This window comes from Mobula birostris, chromosome 12 (assembly GCF_030028105.1).
Source record: "Mobula birostris isolate sMobBir1 chromosome 12, sMobBir1.hap1, whole genome shotgun sequence".
Classification (NCBI taxonomy): Eukaryota; Metazoa; Chordata; class Chondrichthyes; order Myliobatiformes; family Myliobatidae; genus Mobula; species Mobula birostris.
Genome location: NC_092381.1, coordinates 13,945,489 through 13,959,144, shown reverse-complemented (window position 1 = coordinate 13,959,144; position 13,656 = coordinate 13,945,489). Strand labels below are relative to the sequence as shown.

General features: G+C 41.5%; 1 protein-coding gene across 5 annotated transcripts in view; it reads left to right on the top strand.

Moving 5' to 3' along the window:
• The window catches only part of miga1 (mitoguardin 1), a 138,292-nt gene that overhangs the window by 84,747 nt on the left and 39,889 nt on the right, over positions 1-13,656 (top strand). For all 5 annotated transcript variants that reach the window (XM_072273333.1, XM_072273332.1, XM_072273336.1 and 2 more), the window contains exons 9-10: positions 3,627-3,748; positions 5,556-5,628. In XM_072273333.1, coding sequence (XP_072129434.1) covers positions 3,627-3,748; positions 5,556-5,628 — 195 coding nt within the window. The remainder of the gene's footprint in view (positions 1-3,626; positions 3,749-5,555; positions 5,629-13,656) is intronic.

The following is a 13,656-nucleotide window of genomic DNA, read 5'->3' as shown; positions in this document are numbered from 1 at the left end:
CTTAAACAGTTTAACAGTAAGTCATCCCTTCCCTGGCTACAGGTTGACTCATTATAGAGCCTAATGACCGAGGGCAGGAATGACCTCATGTAGTGCTCTTTGGAGCAGCGCAGTTGTTTCACTTCCTCTGTTCAGCCAGGCTGGCATACAGGTTGTGAGAAGCATTGTCCAGAGTTGCTTGGATTGTCTGTAGGGTCCTTTGTTCTATCACAGCCTCCAGTGTGTCCAGTTTGATTCCTATAACAGTGCCAGCCTTTCTAGTCAATTTATCATGCCTGTTGGCATCACTCGTGTTGATGCTATTGGCCCAGCACACCACCGCAGAGAAGATTGTGCTGGCAACAACAGACTGGTAGAACATGTGAAGGAGAGACCTGCATATTCCAAAGGACCTCAGTCTCCTCAGGAAGTAGAGGCGACTCTGGCCCTTCTCGTACACAGCCTCTGTGTTGGTGCTCCACTCAATTCTGTCATCCAGGTGCACTCCCGGGTACTTGTAGGACCTCACCATCAATAGTAACGGAGCAGTGCAGGCCTGGTCTTTCTGAAGTCCATCACCATCTCCTTTGTCTTCCTGATGTTGGGCTGCATCATTGGACAACCAGAGGCATAGATAGTGCAGACAGCTGGAGACTATTTCCAAGGATGGAGATGGCTAATAAAATGGGGTATAACTTTAAGGTGTTGGGAGGAAAGTATAGGGAGGGATGTTAGAGGCTGGTGTTTCACACAGAGAGTGAAACCTGCTGCCAGGAGTGGTGGTAGGACATTTAGGAAACTCTTAAGCACATGGATGAAAGGAAAATGGAGGGCTATGTTGGAGAAAAGGGTTAGATTGATCTTGGAGTAGGCTGCAGGGACATTACTGTGCTGTATTCCTATATATGTTCTCAGTTTTCCAGACTGGTAAGGATCTTGACCTGAAACACCAACTGCTTTGCTCCCCGTTGACACTGCCTGAACTGCTTAGGACTTTTGTAGCATTTTCTGTTTCAGCTTCAGCAGTGAGAACCCACTTATTTGAAGGAGCCCCAGACGCCATTCCAGTTAGGGTGTTCCGTAAAGCCATCAGACCATGAGACATAAGAGCAGAACTTGGCCATTTGGCCCATCAGCTCTGCTCTGCCGTTCCATCACACAGTCTGTAGCAATCAATTGCACAGATTCACCTCCCTCTGGCTAATGAGGTTTCCCCTTATCTCTGTTCTAAAGGGGCATCCTTCTATTCTGAGGCTGTGCCCTCTGGTCCTAGACTCACCCACTATAGGAAACATTCTCTCCACATCCACTCTATCCAGGCCTTTCAACATTCAGTAGGCTTCAATGAGATCCCCCCTCATAAACTCCAGCAAATACAGGCTCAGAGCCTCATATGTTTCATGCTGAAGGACATCTCCAGGAAGGAAGGATATTACCAGGATGAGAAGGTCTGAATTAGAGTGGTTGACCAGTTTACATTTTTATGTAGAAGAATGAGAGCTGACCTTACCAAGGTGGTTAAAATGATGAGAGGCATAGATAAGGTGTTATCATTTCAGAGGACTTGTTCTGGGCCCAGCATACAAGTGCAATTATAAAGGTAGCACAACAGCAACTCTACTTCCTTAGAAGTTTGCAGAGACTCAGCATGACATCTGAAACTTACATAAACTTCTATAGATGTGTGGTGGAGAATATATCGACTGGCTGCATCACTGCCTAGAATCGAAACACCCATGCTCTTGAACGGAATATTCTACAAGTAGTGGATACTGTCCAGTCCCTCTTGGGTAAAGCCATCCCCACCTTTGAGCACACCTACAAGGAGCACTGTTGCAGGAAAGCAGCATCCAACATCAGCGACCCCCGCCATCCAGGCCATACTCCCTCCTCACTGCTGCCGTCAGGAAGAAGGTCCCACACCACCAGCTTCCGGAACAGTTACTACCCCTCAACCATCAGGCTCGTGAACTAGAGGGGATAACTTCACTTAGCTTCACTCGTCCCATCACTGAATTGTACAGACTTATTTTCAAGGGCTCTTCATCTCATGCTTGTGTTATTTATTTGTTTGTTTATTATTATTTTTTACATTTTTTTTCTCAGCTCAAGCTGGTAAAACCTGAGGTATGGGCATAGCCTGTATTATTATTATTATTATTGTTATTATTATTTTTCTTTCTATTTGTATTTGCACAGTCTGTTGTCTTTTGCACACTGGTTGAATGCCCTGTTTGTTGGTGTGGTCTATTATGGTTATTAGATTTATTGAGTATGCCCACAAGAAAATGAATCTCAGGGTTGTATATTGTGATGTATCTGTACTTTGATAATAAGTTTACTTTGAACTTTAATAATGTGGATGGTAACAGTTTTTTTTTCCAGGATAGGTTGTCCAGTACAAGGGGCACAGGTTTAGAATGGGAGGGGTAAAATTTAATGGACACAGTGGTCAGTATGGACTCATTGGGCCGTAGAGCCTGCATCAGTGCTGTGTTGCTCAATGATATGATTGAATAATTTGGAAATTTGTAACAATTAAACAGATTCTGTTTTTTCTTGGGATTCGTAACCTGCCTCTGTGGATTTGTACTCTTGGATTATGCGTCGGTTTTCTCCGGGTGCTCTGGTTTCCTCCCACAGTCCGAAGGTGTACCAAGTAGGTTAATTGGCCATTGTAAATTGACCCGAGATTAGGCTAGGGTTAATCGGATTTGTTGGGGGTTGCTGGGGCGGCATGCCTCAGAGGGCCAGAAGGGCCTACCCCTCGCTGTATCACTAAATACAATAAAATAATTAGTCCACAGGCTACTAGTTATCCATCGATTACACCACCGGTCATTTTTTTTTCTTAAGTCAGAAAATACACCAGATTTATTTGATACAGTAACTCCAATGCTGCCCAGACTTCTACCCCGTTGTCGTAAGACTACTGAATGGTTCCCTAGTATGATAAGGTAGACTCTTGACCTAACAATCTACTTTATGACCTTTCATCTTACTGTCTACCTGAACTGCACTTTCTCTGTAGCTGTTACACCTTATTCTGTATTCTGTTATTGTTTTTCTTCAAGGTGTAATTCTTCCCATCTTACTGTTGAGTTTAACCACTAACCCGTCTTTGCCCGTTCTCCTGTCAGTAAAAACTGTTCCACCGAGCTTAGTAGCTAAGTCACACGTGAAGGCCAGGAGCTGGACGGTTGTTGGAGGCTATTTGGGATGCACAGCATTGGAAGTATTTAAGAGGCAGTGGGAAATTATCCCCACTTCCACCCCTCCCCCCAGGCTATTACATCCTGAAGTATATGATGAATTTACTTCAAGTTTGACTTTGGTTCTGCATGAAGTTGCCCTTCAGATCATTTATAAATCTTACCCCTCTCATCTTAAACCCATGCTCTGTAGATTTTGGTTCCCTTTCTCTGGGGGGATATCGCTGTGCATTCACCCTATCTATGCCCCCTCGTTGCTCTATACACCTCCAGATCTAACACCACCTTAATGGCGTGTTTTACAGCACAGTAAGAAAAACACTAAAAACCAACTGAATTGTGCCAAGAGCATCTAAGTTTCTCATTCTGGTTTGTCCTGTGACATGTTGAAGCGAGACTAACTGTTTCCCTTTTCTCTATCAATGTTCTCAAAAGCTAACAGAACACAGGGACCATCGGGGCAGTGCCTACGGCTTGGGGTCGTGGTGTCACCTGCCTCTTTACGAAGAAGCAATGCAGCTAGCAGAAGAAGGGAAGGTGTTCTGCCGCGTCCTGAGGTAAGTGCATCTGCAGTGCAGCGGTTAGTTGGGTACCTGTAGGTAATGAGGGAGGAATTCGACTTTGGCCTTTGGTGCTAAACACATGCAAGGGTACTGATGCATTGGTGACTATTTATACCCCCTCCCTTGGGTTCTGTTCTGTTGAGTCATCCAGGAGCCAATAAGCCCTCATGTTTGACCAGCCTCTCCTCCGTGGACTCTGTCTGTACTTCTCACTGTCTTAGTAAAGCAGCCAGCATAATCAGAGACCCCACCCACCCACTCTGGGCAATCGGTCTCCTCCCCTCACTCATCAGGCAAATGCTACTAAACCCTGAAAGAGTGGACCATCAGGCTTAAGGACAGCTTCTACCCCATTGTCATAAGACTACTGAATGATTCCCTAGTATGATAAGACTTCTCTTTCAATATTTTTATTAGTTTCTACGTAGAAGAATACAGAGTACAAGAAAGTATATATAAAAAGTCAAAAACAACTACCAATTACATTATATCTATTCATAATAACAGTCTCACTACTCTGTATTCATGAAGGTTAGTCAAAGTTATATTGAAATATACTAATTTATTACAAAAAAGAGTCTAACCCCTACCAAGACCGAAGCTGTTTATTAAGGAGAAAAAAAAGGTAAAATACCTTCTCGTATAATAAAAATTAATAATGGCCAACATCTAAATTTAAACAGTGAATTGAGAGTATTGAAAATAATTCAGAAAGGGTCCCCACAATGTTTGAAAGTCTTGACGAGATTCAGAAATTGAACAACAAATCTTCTCTAAATCTAAGCATGACATAACATCGCATAACCATTAAGCATGAGTAGAAGGAGAAACATCTTTCCAATTAAACAAAAGCGCCCTCCTAGCTATAAGAGAGCTAAAGGCCAAATTATGTAAATCAGATGTCTTCAGCTTGATATCTTGTCCTGCAACAATACCGAATAGGGCCGTCAGAGGATTAGGCTTAAAATTGACTTGAAAAGTAAAGAAAAAGTTTGAAAAACTTCCTTCCAATATTTTTCAAGACACGGACAAGTTCAAAACATATGAATTAATGAAGCTTCTCCATTATTACATCTGTCACAGTAGGGAGATGTATCCGAATAAAAACAAGAAAGCTTATCTTTAGTCATATGGACTCTATGTATATAAGATGGACTCTTGACCTAACAATCTACTTTATGACCTTGCATCTTACTGTCTACCTGAACTGCACTTTCTGTTTCGCTGTTACACCTTATTCTGTATTCTGTTATTGTTTTACTTTGTTGTACCCTAATGCAGGGTGGCGGGGTGGAGATGCATCTCTGTCAAGGGAGGTGTAAGGTGCTCCTTCCCTCTGCTACTCTGCAGGTCACCCTCGGGCAAGGAGTAGCACCTGCCTAGACCCCTGATCAGGGTCACGTGAAGCCATGCGAGCAGGTGGTAGATGGTCATATGAGCAGCTGGTGCATATCACAAGTCCTGGTTGTGTGACACTCATGCCAGGCAGACAATCTCTGAAGAGAATTGATAATAGCTGGGGTCACCCATCTTGTAAAGACACTGCTAGCCAAAGGCAATGACAAACCACTTCTGGAGAAAAATTTGCCAAGAGCAATCATGGTCAAGACCATGATTGCCCACGTCAAACGGCATTGCTCATAACGATGACGATGAATGAATTGATCTGTATGAACAGTATTCAAGACGAGCTTTTCACTTGGTACATGTGACAATAATAAGCCAATTCCAATTCCAGTCTATATGAACAGTCCAGCGTCCGGTTGTTGATATTTTCTCAGGCCTGTGCTTTCTCCTAAAGGACGGAGTTGTTGGAATGTGTGGGCGACAGTGACTTCCTGGCCAAGGTGCACTGCGTGCGTCAGGCTTTTCAGGTAACAGTAGCTGAACTCATTTGTTCTCACACGGGAGATGATCTCCCTTTAAAGCATGCTCTACAAGCCACTAGTTAGACCTCAATTGGGGCACTACATTCACTTTGGAGCCCTATTCGTTAGCAAAGATCTCAAGATGACCCCGTGGGTTCACAAATCAGTGAGGCCTAGAGTTTGGTGAATGGCGGGTCCTGTGGTTGATGCCGAAGATTGAAGCCCAGGGGTCAAATCGGAAGTAGGGAAGTTAAGAGCTGTTGGCTGGAGTCCAGGGTCTGTGAATTCCTGTGATTCCACTGGGGTAGTCGTCTGCGTGCCCTCGTCCAAGTACGAGTCCAAATCCAGGTCGTCTAGAAGCTGGATTCTGAAAAATATAGACTTTCTTGGAGTTAGAGAACTGTGTATGTGCACGCGTGTGAGGAGGAAGGGGATCTTGTCTTCCTGATGTTATTTTGGTGCTAGTTCTGTTTTGGGCTTTGGATTGTCCTGCTGAGCATTATGGGCATGCTGTGTTGGTACTGAAATACATGGCGACGTTTGCAGGCTGTCCCCTGCACATCCTAAGCTGTGTTGGTTGTTAACACAGACAACGCATTTCACAATATCTTTCGATGTTCATGTGAAAATAAACTTGAATCTTGAAGATCTTGGAGGAGGGACGGAGGAAATGGATGGTCTTGGTGGTTCCGGAAGCAGGGATTCAAGTTTATGTGACAAATTTGTGGAAACTGGGATTGTTCTTAGAGCAGAGAGGGCCGAGAGCAGGTTTAGTTGCATTCAAAATTATGAAGGGCTTTAAAAGTTAGCTTTACTTGTCAAATGTACATTGACAAATGTACATTATAGTGCAGAATTTGGGGAGTACATGGACGAACACTGAAAGAGCTAAGGAGAGAAGGAAGTCAATGCAGGGTCCCCTGTGGCCAATCCCCTCTGCCACAGATATATCCCTTTGGATACTTCTGTGAGGGATCACCTATCTGGGCAAGGCAGCAGCAGCCAGACCAACAGCACTATGGTCAGCTCTGAGCCTCAAAAGGGCAGGGTGAAGCCAGGTGGAGCAATAGTCATAGGGCAGGGATCCCCAACCTTTTTTGCACCACGGACCGGTTTAATATCGACAATATTCTTGCAGACCGGCTGACCCGGGGGGTGGGGGGCAGTGTTCAAGTAGGGTTAAACTCACTTCAACATGTCTTTTACATTTAGGGTTGCCAACTTTCTCACTCCCAAATAAGGGACAAAAGTAACAGTCAAATCCCGGGACACTTTACCCTAGGAAAGACTACCATGGCCCTGAAGCCTTGCGCGGGCACCTGTGTGCGCATGCGCGTACGTGCCGATTTTTTTCTTCCACAAATCGGTTTTGCCTTCATCTTCCCGACTATACTGAACATACATTATTTCTACTTTATATAAGCTGTGTATTTATCATATCATTCCTGCTTTTACTATATGTTAGTATTATTTATTTTCAGTTTTATTTGTTATTTGGTATGATTTGTTAGGTTATTTTTTGGGTCTGGAAATGCTCAAAAATTTTTCCCATATAAATTAATGGTAATTGCTTCTTTGCTTCACGCCATTTCGGCACGAAAGGTTTCCTAGGAACACTGTATCTTAGCGGGGGAAATACGGGACAAACCAATTTAGCCCAATATACGGGATGTCCCGGCAAATACGGGACAATTGGCAACCCCATGTTCAAGTTTAACAGTGCGTGACAGGGAATGAGGAAAGGTGCAGCTGACTCATATCGTTCCCTCACGGCCCGGTAGCACATGCTTTGGGGCCCAGCGGTTGGGGACCGCTGTCATTGGGGACTCGATAGTTAGGGAGACAGATAGGAGATTCTGTAGCAGCAAAAGAGACACCAGGATAGTGTGTTGCCTCCCGGGTGCTAGGATCCAGGATGTCTCTGAGTGGTTGCAGAATATTCTTGAAGGGGAGGAGCCAGAGGTCCTGGTACACGTTGGTACCAATGACATAGGCAGAGGAGGGGTAGAGGTCCTGCGCGGTAAGTTTAGGGAGTTAGGAAGGAGGCTGAGGAGCAGGACCTCCAAGGTGGTAATCTCTGGATTACTCCCAGTGCCACGAGCTAGTGAAGGTCAGAACAGGAAGACAGCGCAGATGAATGAGTGGCTGAGGAGATGGTGCAGGGAGCAGGGCTTCAAGTTCTTGGATCAATGGAACCTGCTCTGGGGAAGGGGTGACCTGTACAAGTGGGACGGGTTGCACCTGAACTGGAGGGGAACCAATATCCGGGGAGGGAGGTTTGCTAATGCTATTGGGATTTGCAGGGGGGTGGGAACCAAAGTGAAGAGGCAGAGGATGGGGCAGTTGGAGCACAAGTAGTAACAGCTTGTAGGCAGTTTATGAGGAAGGACAGGCAGATGATAGAACAAAGAAGGGCTCAGCCAGATGGTTTGAGATGTATCTATTTTAATGCAAGGAGTATCATGAGCAAAACGGATGAACTTGGAGCATGAATCAATACGCGGAACTATGACATTGTGGCCGTTACAAAGACTTGGATGTCTCGGGGCAGGAATGGCTGCTGAGTGTGCCGGGCTTTAGATGTTTCAAAAAGGACAGAGAGGGAGGCAAAAGATGTGGGGAAGCGGCATTGTTAATCAGGGACAGTATCACGGCTGCAGAAAAGTAGAAAGTCATGGAGGGATTGTCTACTGAGTCATTGTGGGTGGAAGTCAGAAACAGCAAGGGGACAATAAATCAACTGGGTGTTTTCATAGCCCCCCCCCCAATAGTAACAGAGACATCGAGGAGCAGATAGGGAGGCAAATTCTAGAGCGGTGCAATAATAACAGGGTTGTTGTGATGGGTGATTTTAACTTTCCTAATATTGATTGGCATCTCCTTAGAGCAAGGGGTTTAGATGGGGTGGAGTTTGTTAAGTGTGTTCAGGAAGGTTTCCTGATGGAATATGTAGATAAGCCAACTAGAGGACAGGCTGTACTTGATCTGGTATTGGGAAATGAACCTGGTCAGGTGTCAGATTTCTCGGTGGGAGAGCATTTTGGAGGTGGTGATCACAACTTTCTCTCCTTTATGATGAGCTGGAGAGGGATAGGAGCAGAAAATTTGGGAAAGCATTTAATTGGGGTAGGGGGAAATATGGTACTATTAGGCAGGAACTTGGAAGCATAAATTGGGAGCAGATGTTCTCAGGGAAATGCATGGCAGAAATGTGACAAACGTTCAGGGAACATTTGTATAGCATTCTGCATAGGTATGTTCCATTGAGGCAGGGATAGGATGGTAGGGTAAAAGAACTATGGTGTACAAAGGATTAGAAAATCTAGTTAAGAAAAGAAAAGGTTATGAAAGGTTTAAGAAAGAAGGTACTGTTAGAGCTCTAGAAAATTACAAGGGTGCCAGGAAGGAGCTTAAGAATAAAATTAGGAGAGCCTGAGGGGGTCATGAAAAGGCCCTTGTGAGCAGGATTAAGGAAAACCCCAAGGCATTCTACAAGTATGTGAAGAGCAAGAGGATGAGCCGTGTGAGAATAGGACCAATCAGGTGCGATGGGGGAAACGTGTGCATGGAGTTGGAGGAGGTAGCGGGGATAATTAATACTTTGTTTCAGTATTCATCAGTGAAAAGGACCTTGGTGATTGTGGGGACGACCTGAAGCGACTGAAACGCTTGAGCGTATAGACATTAAAAAAGGGGATGTGCTGGAGCTTTTGAAAGGTACTAAATTAGTCAAGCAGAAAAAATACATAAACTTCCAGAATCTTTTTCAACAGCGATTGTAATAGTATTGCCAAAAAAGGACAGAGATCCTATGAAACCAACATCATACAGGCCTATTTCTTTATTGAATACGGATTATAAAATAATAGCAAAAATTTTATCGAATAGATTATCTAAATATTTACCAAAATTAATACATATGGATCAAACAGGATTTATTAAAAATAGACAATTGGCAGATAATGTAACTCGGCTACTCAGTATAATTCATTTGGCACAAAAAAGGGATGAGAAGAGTATAGTAGTAGCTTTGGATGCAGAAAAAGCATTTGATAGATTAGAATGGGATTTTTTATTTAAAGTATTAGAAAAATATGGGTTAGGAACATCTTTTATAAATTGGATTAAAACTTTAAATTCTAACCCTAAAGCTAAAGTAGTGACAAACTCTCAAATTTCAACACCATTCCAGTTAAAAAGGTCAACTAGACAAGGTTGTCCACTATCACCTGCTTTATTTGTACTGACGATAGAGCCATTAGCAGAACTAATTAGAATTGATCCAGATATTATGGGTTTTAGAGTTAACCAAGAGGAATATAAAATTAATCTTTTTGCCGATGATGTTTTGATATATTTAACAAACCCACAACATTCGTTACATAAATTATCTTCTAGATTGGATGAATATGGGAAGGTATCAGGTTACAAAATAAACTGGGATAAAAGTGAAATTTTACCTCTTACTAAAGGAGACTATAGTCAATGTCGATTAGTAACCCAATTTAGATGGCCGGTAAATGGTATGAAGTATTTAGGTATAAGACTTGATAATGATGTAAAGAATTTATATAAATTTAATTATTTACCACTATTGAAAAAAATTCAAGAAGATCTTGACAAATGGATGATACTACCAATAACATTAGTAGGTAGAGTCAATGTTGTAAAAATGAATATATTTCCTAGATTACAATATTTGTTTCAAACATTACCAATACAATTGCCACAGAAATTTTTTCAAGAGTTAAATAAATGTGTGAGAAAATTTCTTTGGAAAGGTAAAATGTCAAGAATATCATTGGAAAAACTGACATGTAAATTTGGGTTAGGAGGATTACAACTTCCAAACTTTAAAAACTACTATAAAGCAAATCAACTTAGATTTATTGCATCTTTTTTCGATGATCAAAAACCAGCATGGATTAAAATAGAACTAGACAAGATAGGAGAAAATAAACCTGAAGATTTTATATATAAATGGGAATCTAAATGGATACGGGAAAAGAAAGAATCTCCTATATTAACACATTTGATTGATCTATGGAATAAGATAAATGTTGATAAGGAAACACAGAAATCTCTATTAGCAAGGAGACCTTTGTTCCAAAACAGACTTATTCCTTTTACAATGGATAATCAACTTTTATATAATTGGTACCAAAAAGGGATTAAATTTATAGGAGATTGTTTTGAGCGAGGTATATTGATGTCATTTGAACAATTAAAGGATAAATATAAAATATCTAATAATACTTTCTTTTGTTACTTTCAATTAAGAGCTTACTTAATAGGTAAGCTGGGTCAAACAATGTTTTTGCCAAAGCCTAATGAAATTGAAATTTTAATTCAAAAAGGGAAAATTAAAAAATTTATTTCTTGTATGTATAATTTGATTCAAGAACAGACAATTAAACAAGGAATCCATAAGTCAAAGCAAAAATGGGAAACAGATCTGAATATTAATATTGATGAAACAAATTGGTCAAGACTGTCTTGACAGTATGACAAATACAAGAAATGTTCGACTTAGATTAGTACAATATAATTTTTTACACCAATTATATATTACACCACAAAAAATAAATAGATTAAATTCAAATCTATCTGATAAATGTTTTCGGTGTAATCAAGAAATTGGTACTTTTTTACATTCTACTTGGTCTTGTTTTAAAATTCAACCCTTTTGGATAAATTTAAGAGTCTTATTGGAACAAATTACTGGAATTCAACTTCCACATAACCCTGTATTATTTCTATTAGGTGATATTGAAGGGATAAAACCGAAACTTAAATTGAATAAATATCAGAAAGAATTTATAAAAATTGCATTGGCAGTAGCTAAGAAGACTGTAGCAGTTACTTGGAAATCTGATTCGTATTTAAGTATGGATCGTTGGAATAATGAAATGGCTAGTTCTATTCCACTTGAAAAAATTACTTATAATTTAAGAGATAAATATGTAACATTTTTGAATATTTGGCGCCCTTATTTACAAAAGATAGGATGGCATATTTAGGTGCTCCGATAAAGATTTTGGTTACTTGGGGGAAAGTAACGAATAATTATACCAAATTTATTTTGAATCCCATGGAGCATGTGGAAACCTTCCAACACCCAGGCGGTTCTTTTCTTTTTTTTCTCTTTCTTTCTTTTTGGGTAGGACTAAATATGGGGGGGGGGGAGGGTTAAGGGGAGGTGGGGTGGGTAGATTTTATCTTTTCATGTATTCTTTTTGAAAATTTAATAAAAATTATATTTAAAAAAAAAGGTACTAAATTAGATTAAGTTGCTGGGACTAGATGAGATATACCAAAGGCTACTATGGAAAGCGAGGGAGGAGATTGCTGAGCCTCTGGCAATGATCTTTGCATTATCAATAGGGACGGGAGAAGTTCCAGAGGATTGGAGGGTTGCAAACATTGTTCTCTTGTTCATGAAAGGGAGTAGAGGTAACAGAGGAAATTATCGACCAGTGAGTCTTACTTCAGTGGTGGGCAAGTTGTTGGAGAAGATCCTGAGAAGCAGGATTTATGAGCATTTGAAGAGACATAATCTGATTAGGGATAGTCAACATGACTAACTGAATTCTTTGAGGATATAACAAAACATTTTTTTTTGTTAAGTGCCATCATGAACGATAGCCAGATCAGAAATGCTGATCAAGTCAGCTAGTTTCCAAAGAGAACTCTGATAGGTCAACCAGATGGTTCACTGCTGCTCAGCGATAGAACACACAAAAGAAATCATAGGTACAATTAAGAAACATTAAAAAATAGTAGAAATACTGGAGTCATCGTGATCGTGATGAAGTCTGCTGGAGAGAGACATTTATACACATGGTGTCCTCCATAATTGATGCAGGTAGAGCAGTGGATGTAGTGTATATGGATTTTGGTAAGGCATTTGATAAGGTTTCCCATGTGAGGCTCCTTCAGAAAGTAATGAGGAATGAGATCCAAGGAGACCTTGCTTTATGGATCCAGAATTGGTTTGCCCACAGAAGGCAAAGGATGGTTGTAGATGGTTCGTATTCTGCATGGAAGTCGGTGACCAGTGGTGTTCCACAGGGATCTGTTCTGGAAGGCCCTCCTCTTTGTGATTTTTATAAATGACCTGGATGAAGAAGTAGAAGGGTGCGTTTGTGAGTTTGCTGATGGCAACAATTGTTGGGGGTGTTTGGATAGTCTGGAGGGTTGTCAGAGGTTACAGCAGGACATCGTTAGGATGCAGAACTGGACTGAGAAGTGGCAGATGGAGTTCAAACCAGATAAATGTGAAGTGGTTCATTTCAGTAGGTTAAATTTGAAGACAAAATATAATGTTAATGGTAAGACTCTTGGCAGTGTGGAGAGTCAGCGAGCTCTTGGGGTACATGTCCATAGGACACTCAAAACTGCTACACAGGTGGACAGTGCTGTTAAGAAGGCATATGGTGTATTAGCCTTAATCAACTGTGGGATTGAGTTCAGGAGCTGTGAAGTAATGTTACAGCTGTTAGACCCCGCTTGGAGTACTGTGTTCAATTCTGGTCACCTCATTTCAGGAAGGATGTAGATACTATAGAGAGAGTGCAGAGGAGATGCACTAGTTTTCAGCACTAACCTAGCATGTCCACATCTCACTAACCTTAACCTGTATGTCTCTGTAATGTGGGAAACAGGTAAACCCAGAGGAAACCCATGTGGTCACGGGGTGAATGTGCAAAACCTCTCGCAGGCAGCAGCGGGAATTTCACCCTGATCCTGGTACTGGTACTTCACCCTGCTACTGTGTAAAGTGTTATGCCAACTGCAACTAAGAGTAAATCAGGGAAAGATATTTCATTGGAGGAGGATTGGGAATCAGGAGACACAGATTTAAGATAGTCAGCGAAAGAACTGTGGTGGTGAGGAGGGATAAGGGCAGGCAATGTTTTTTTTTATCCAGTAATCCACTATGATTCGAGATACATTGCCTGAAAAACTGGTAGAAGGCAACACCTTTTAGACATGAGTTGGATGTATCTTTTGCAAGAATATGAAAGAAGAGCC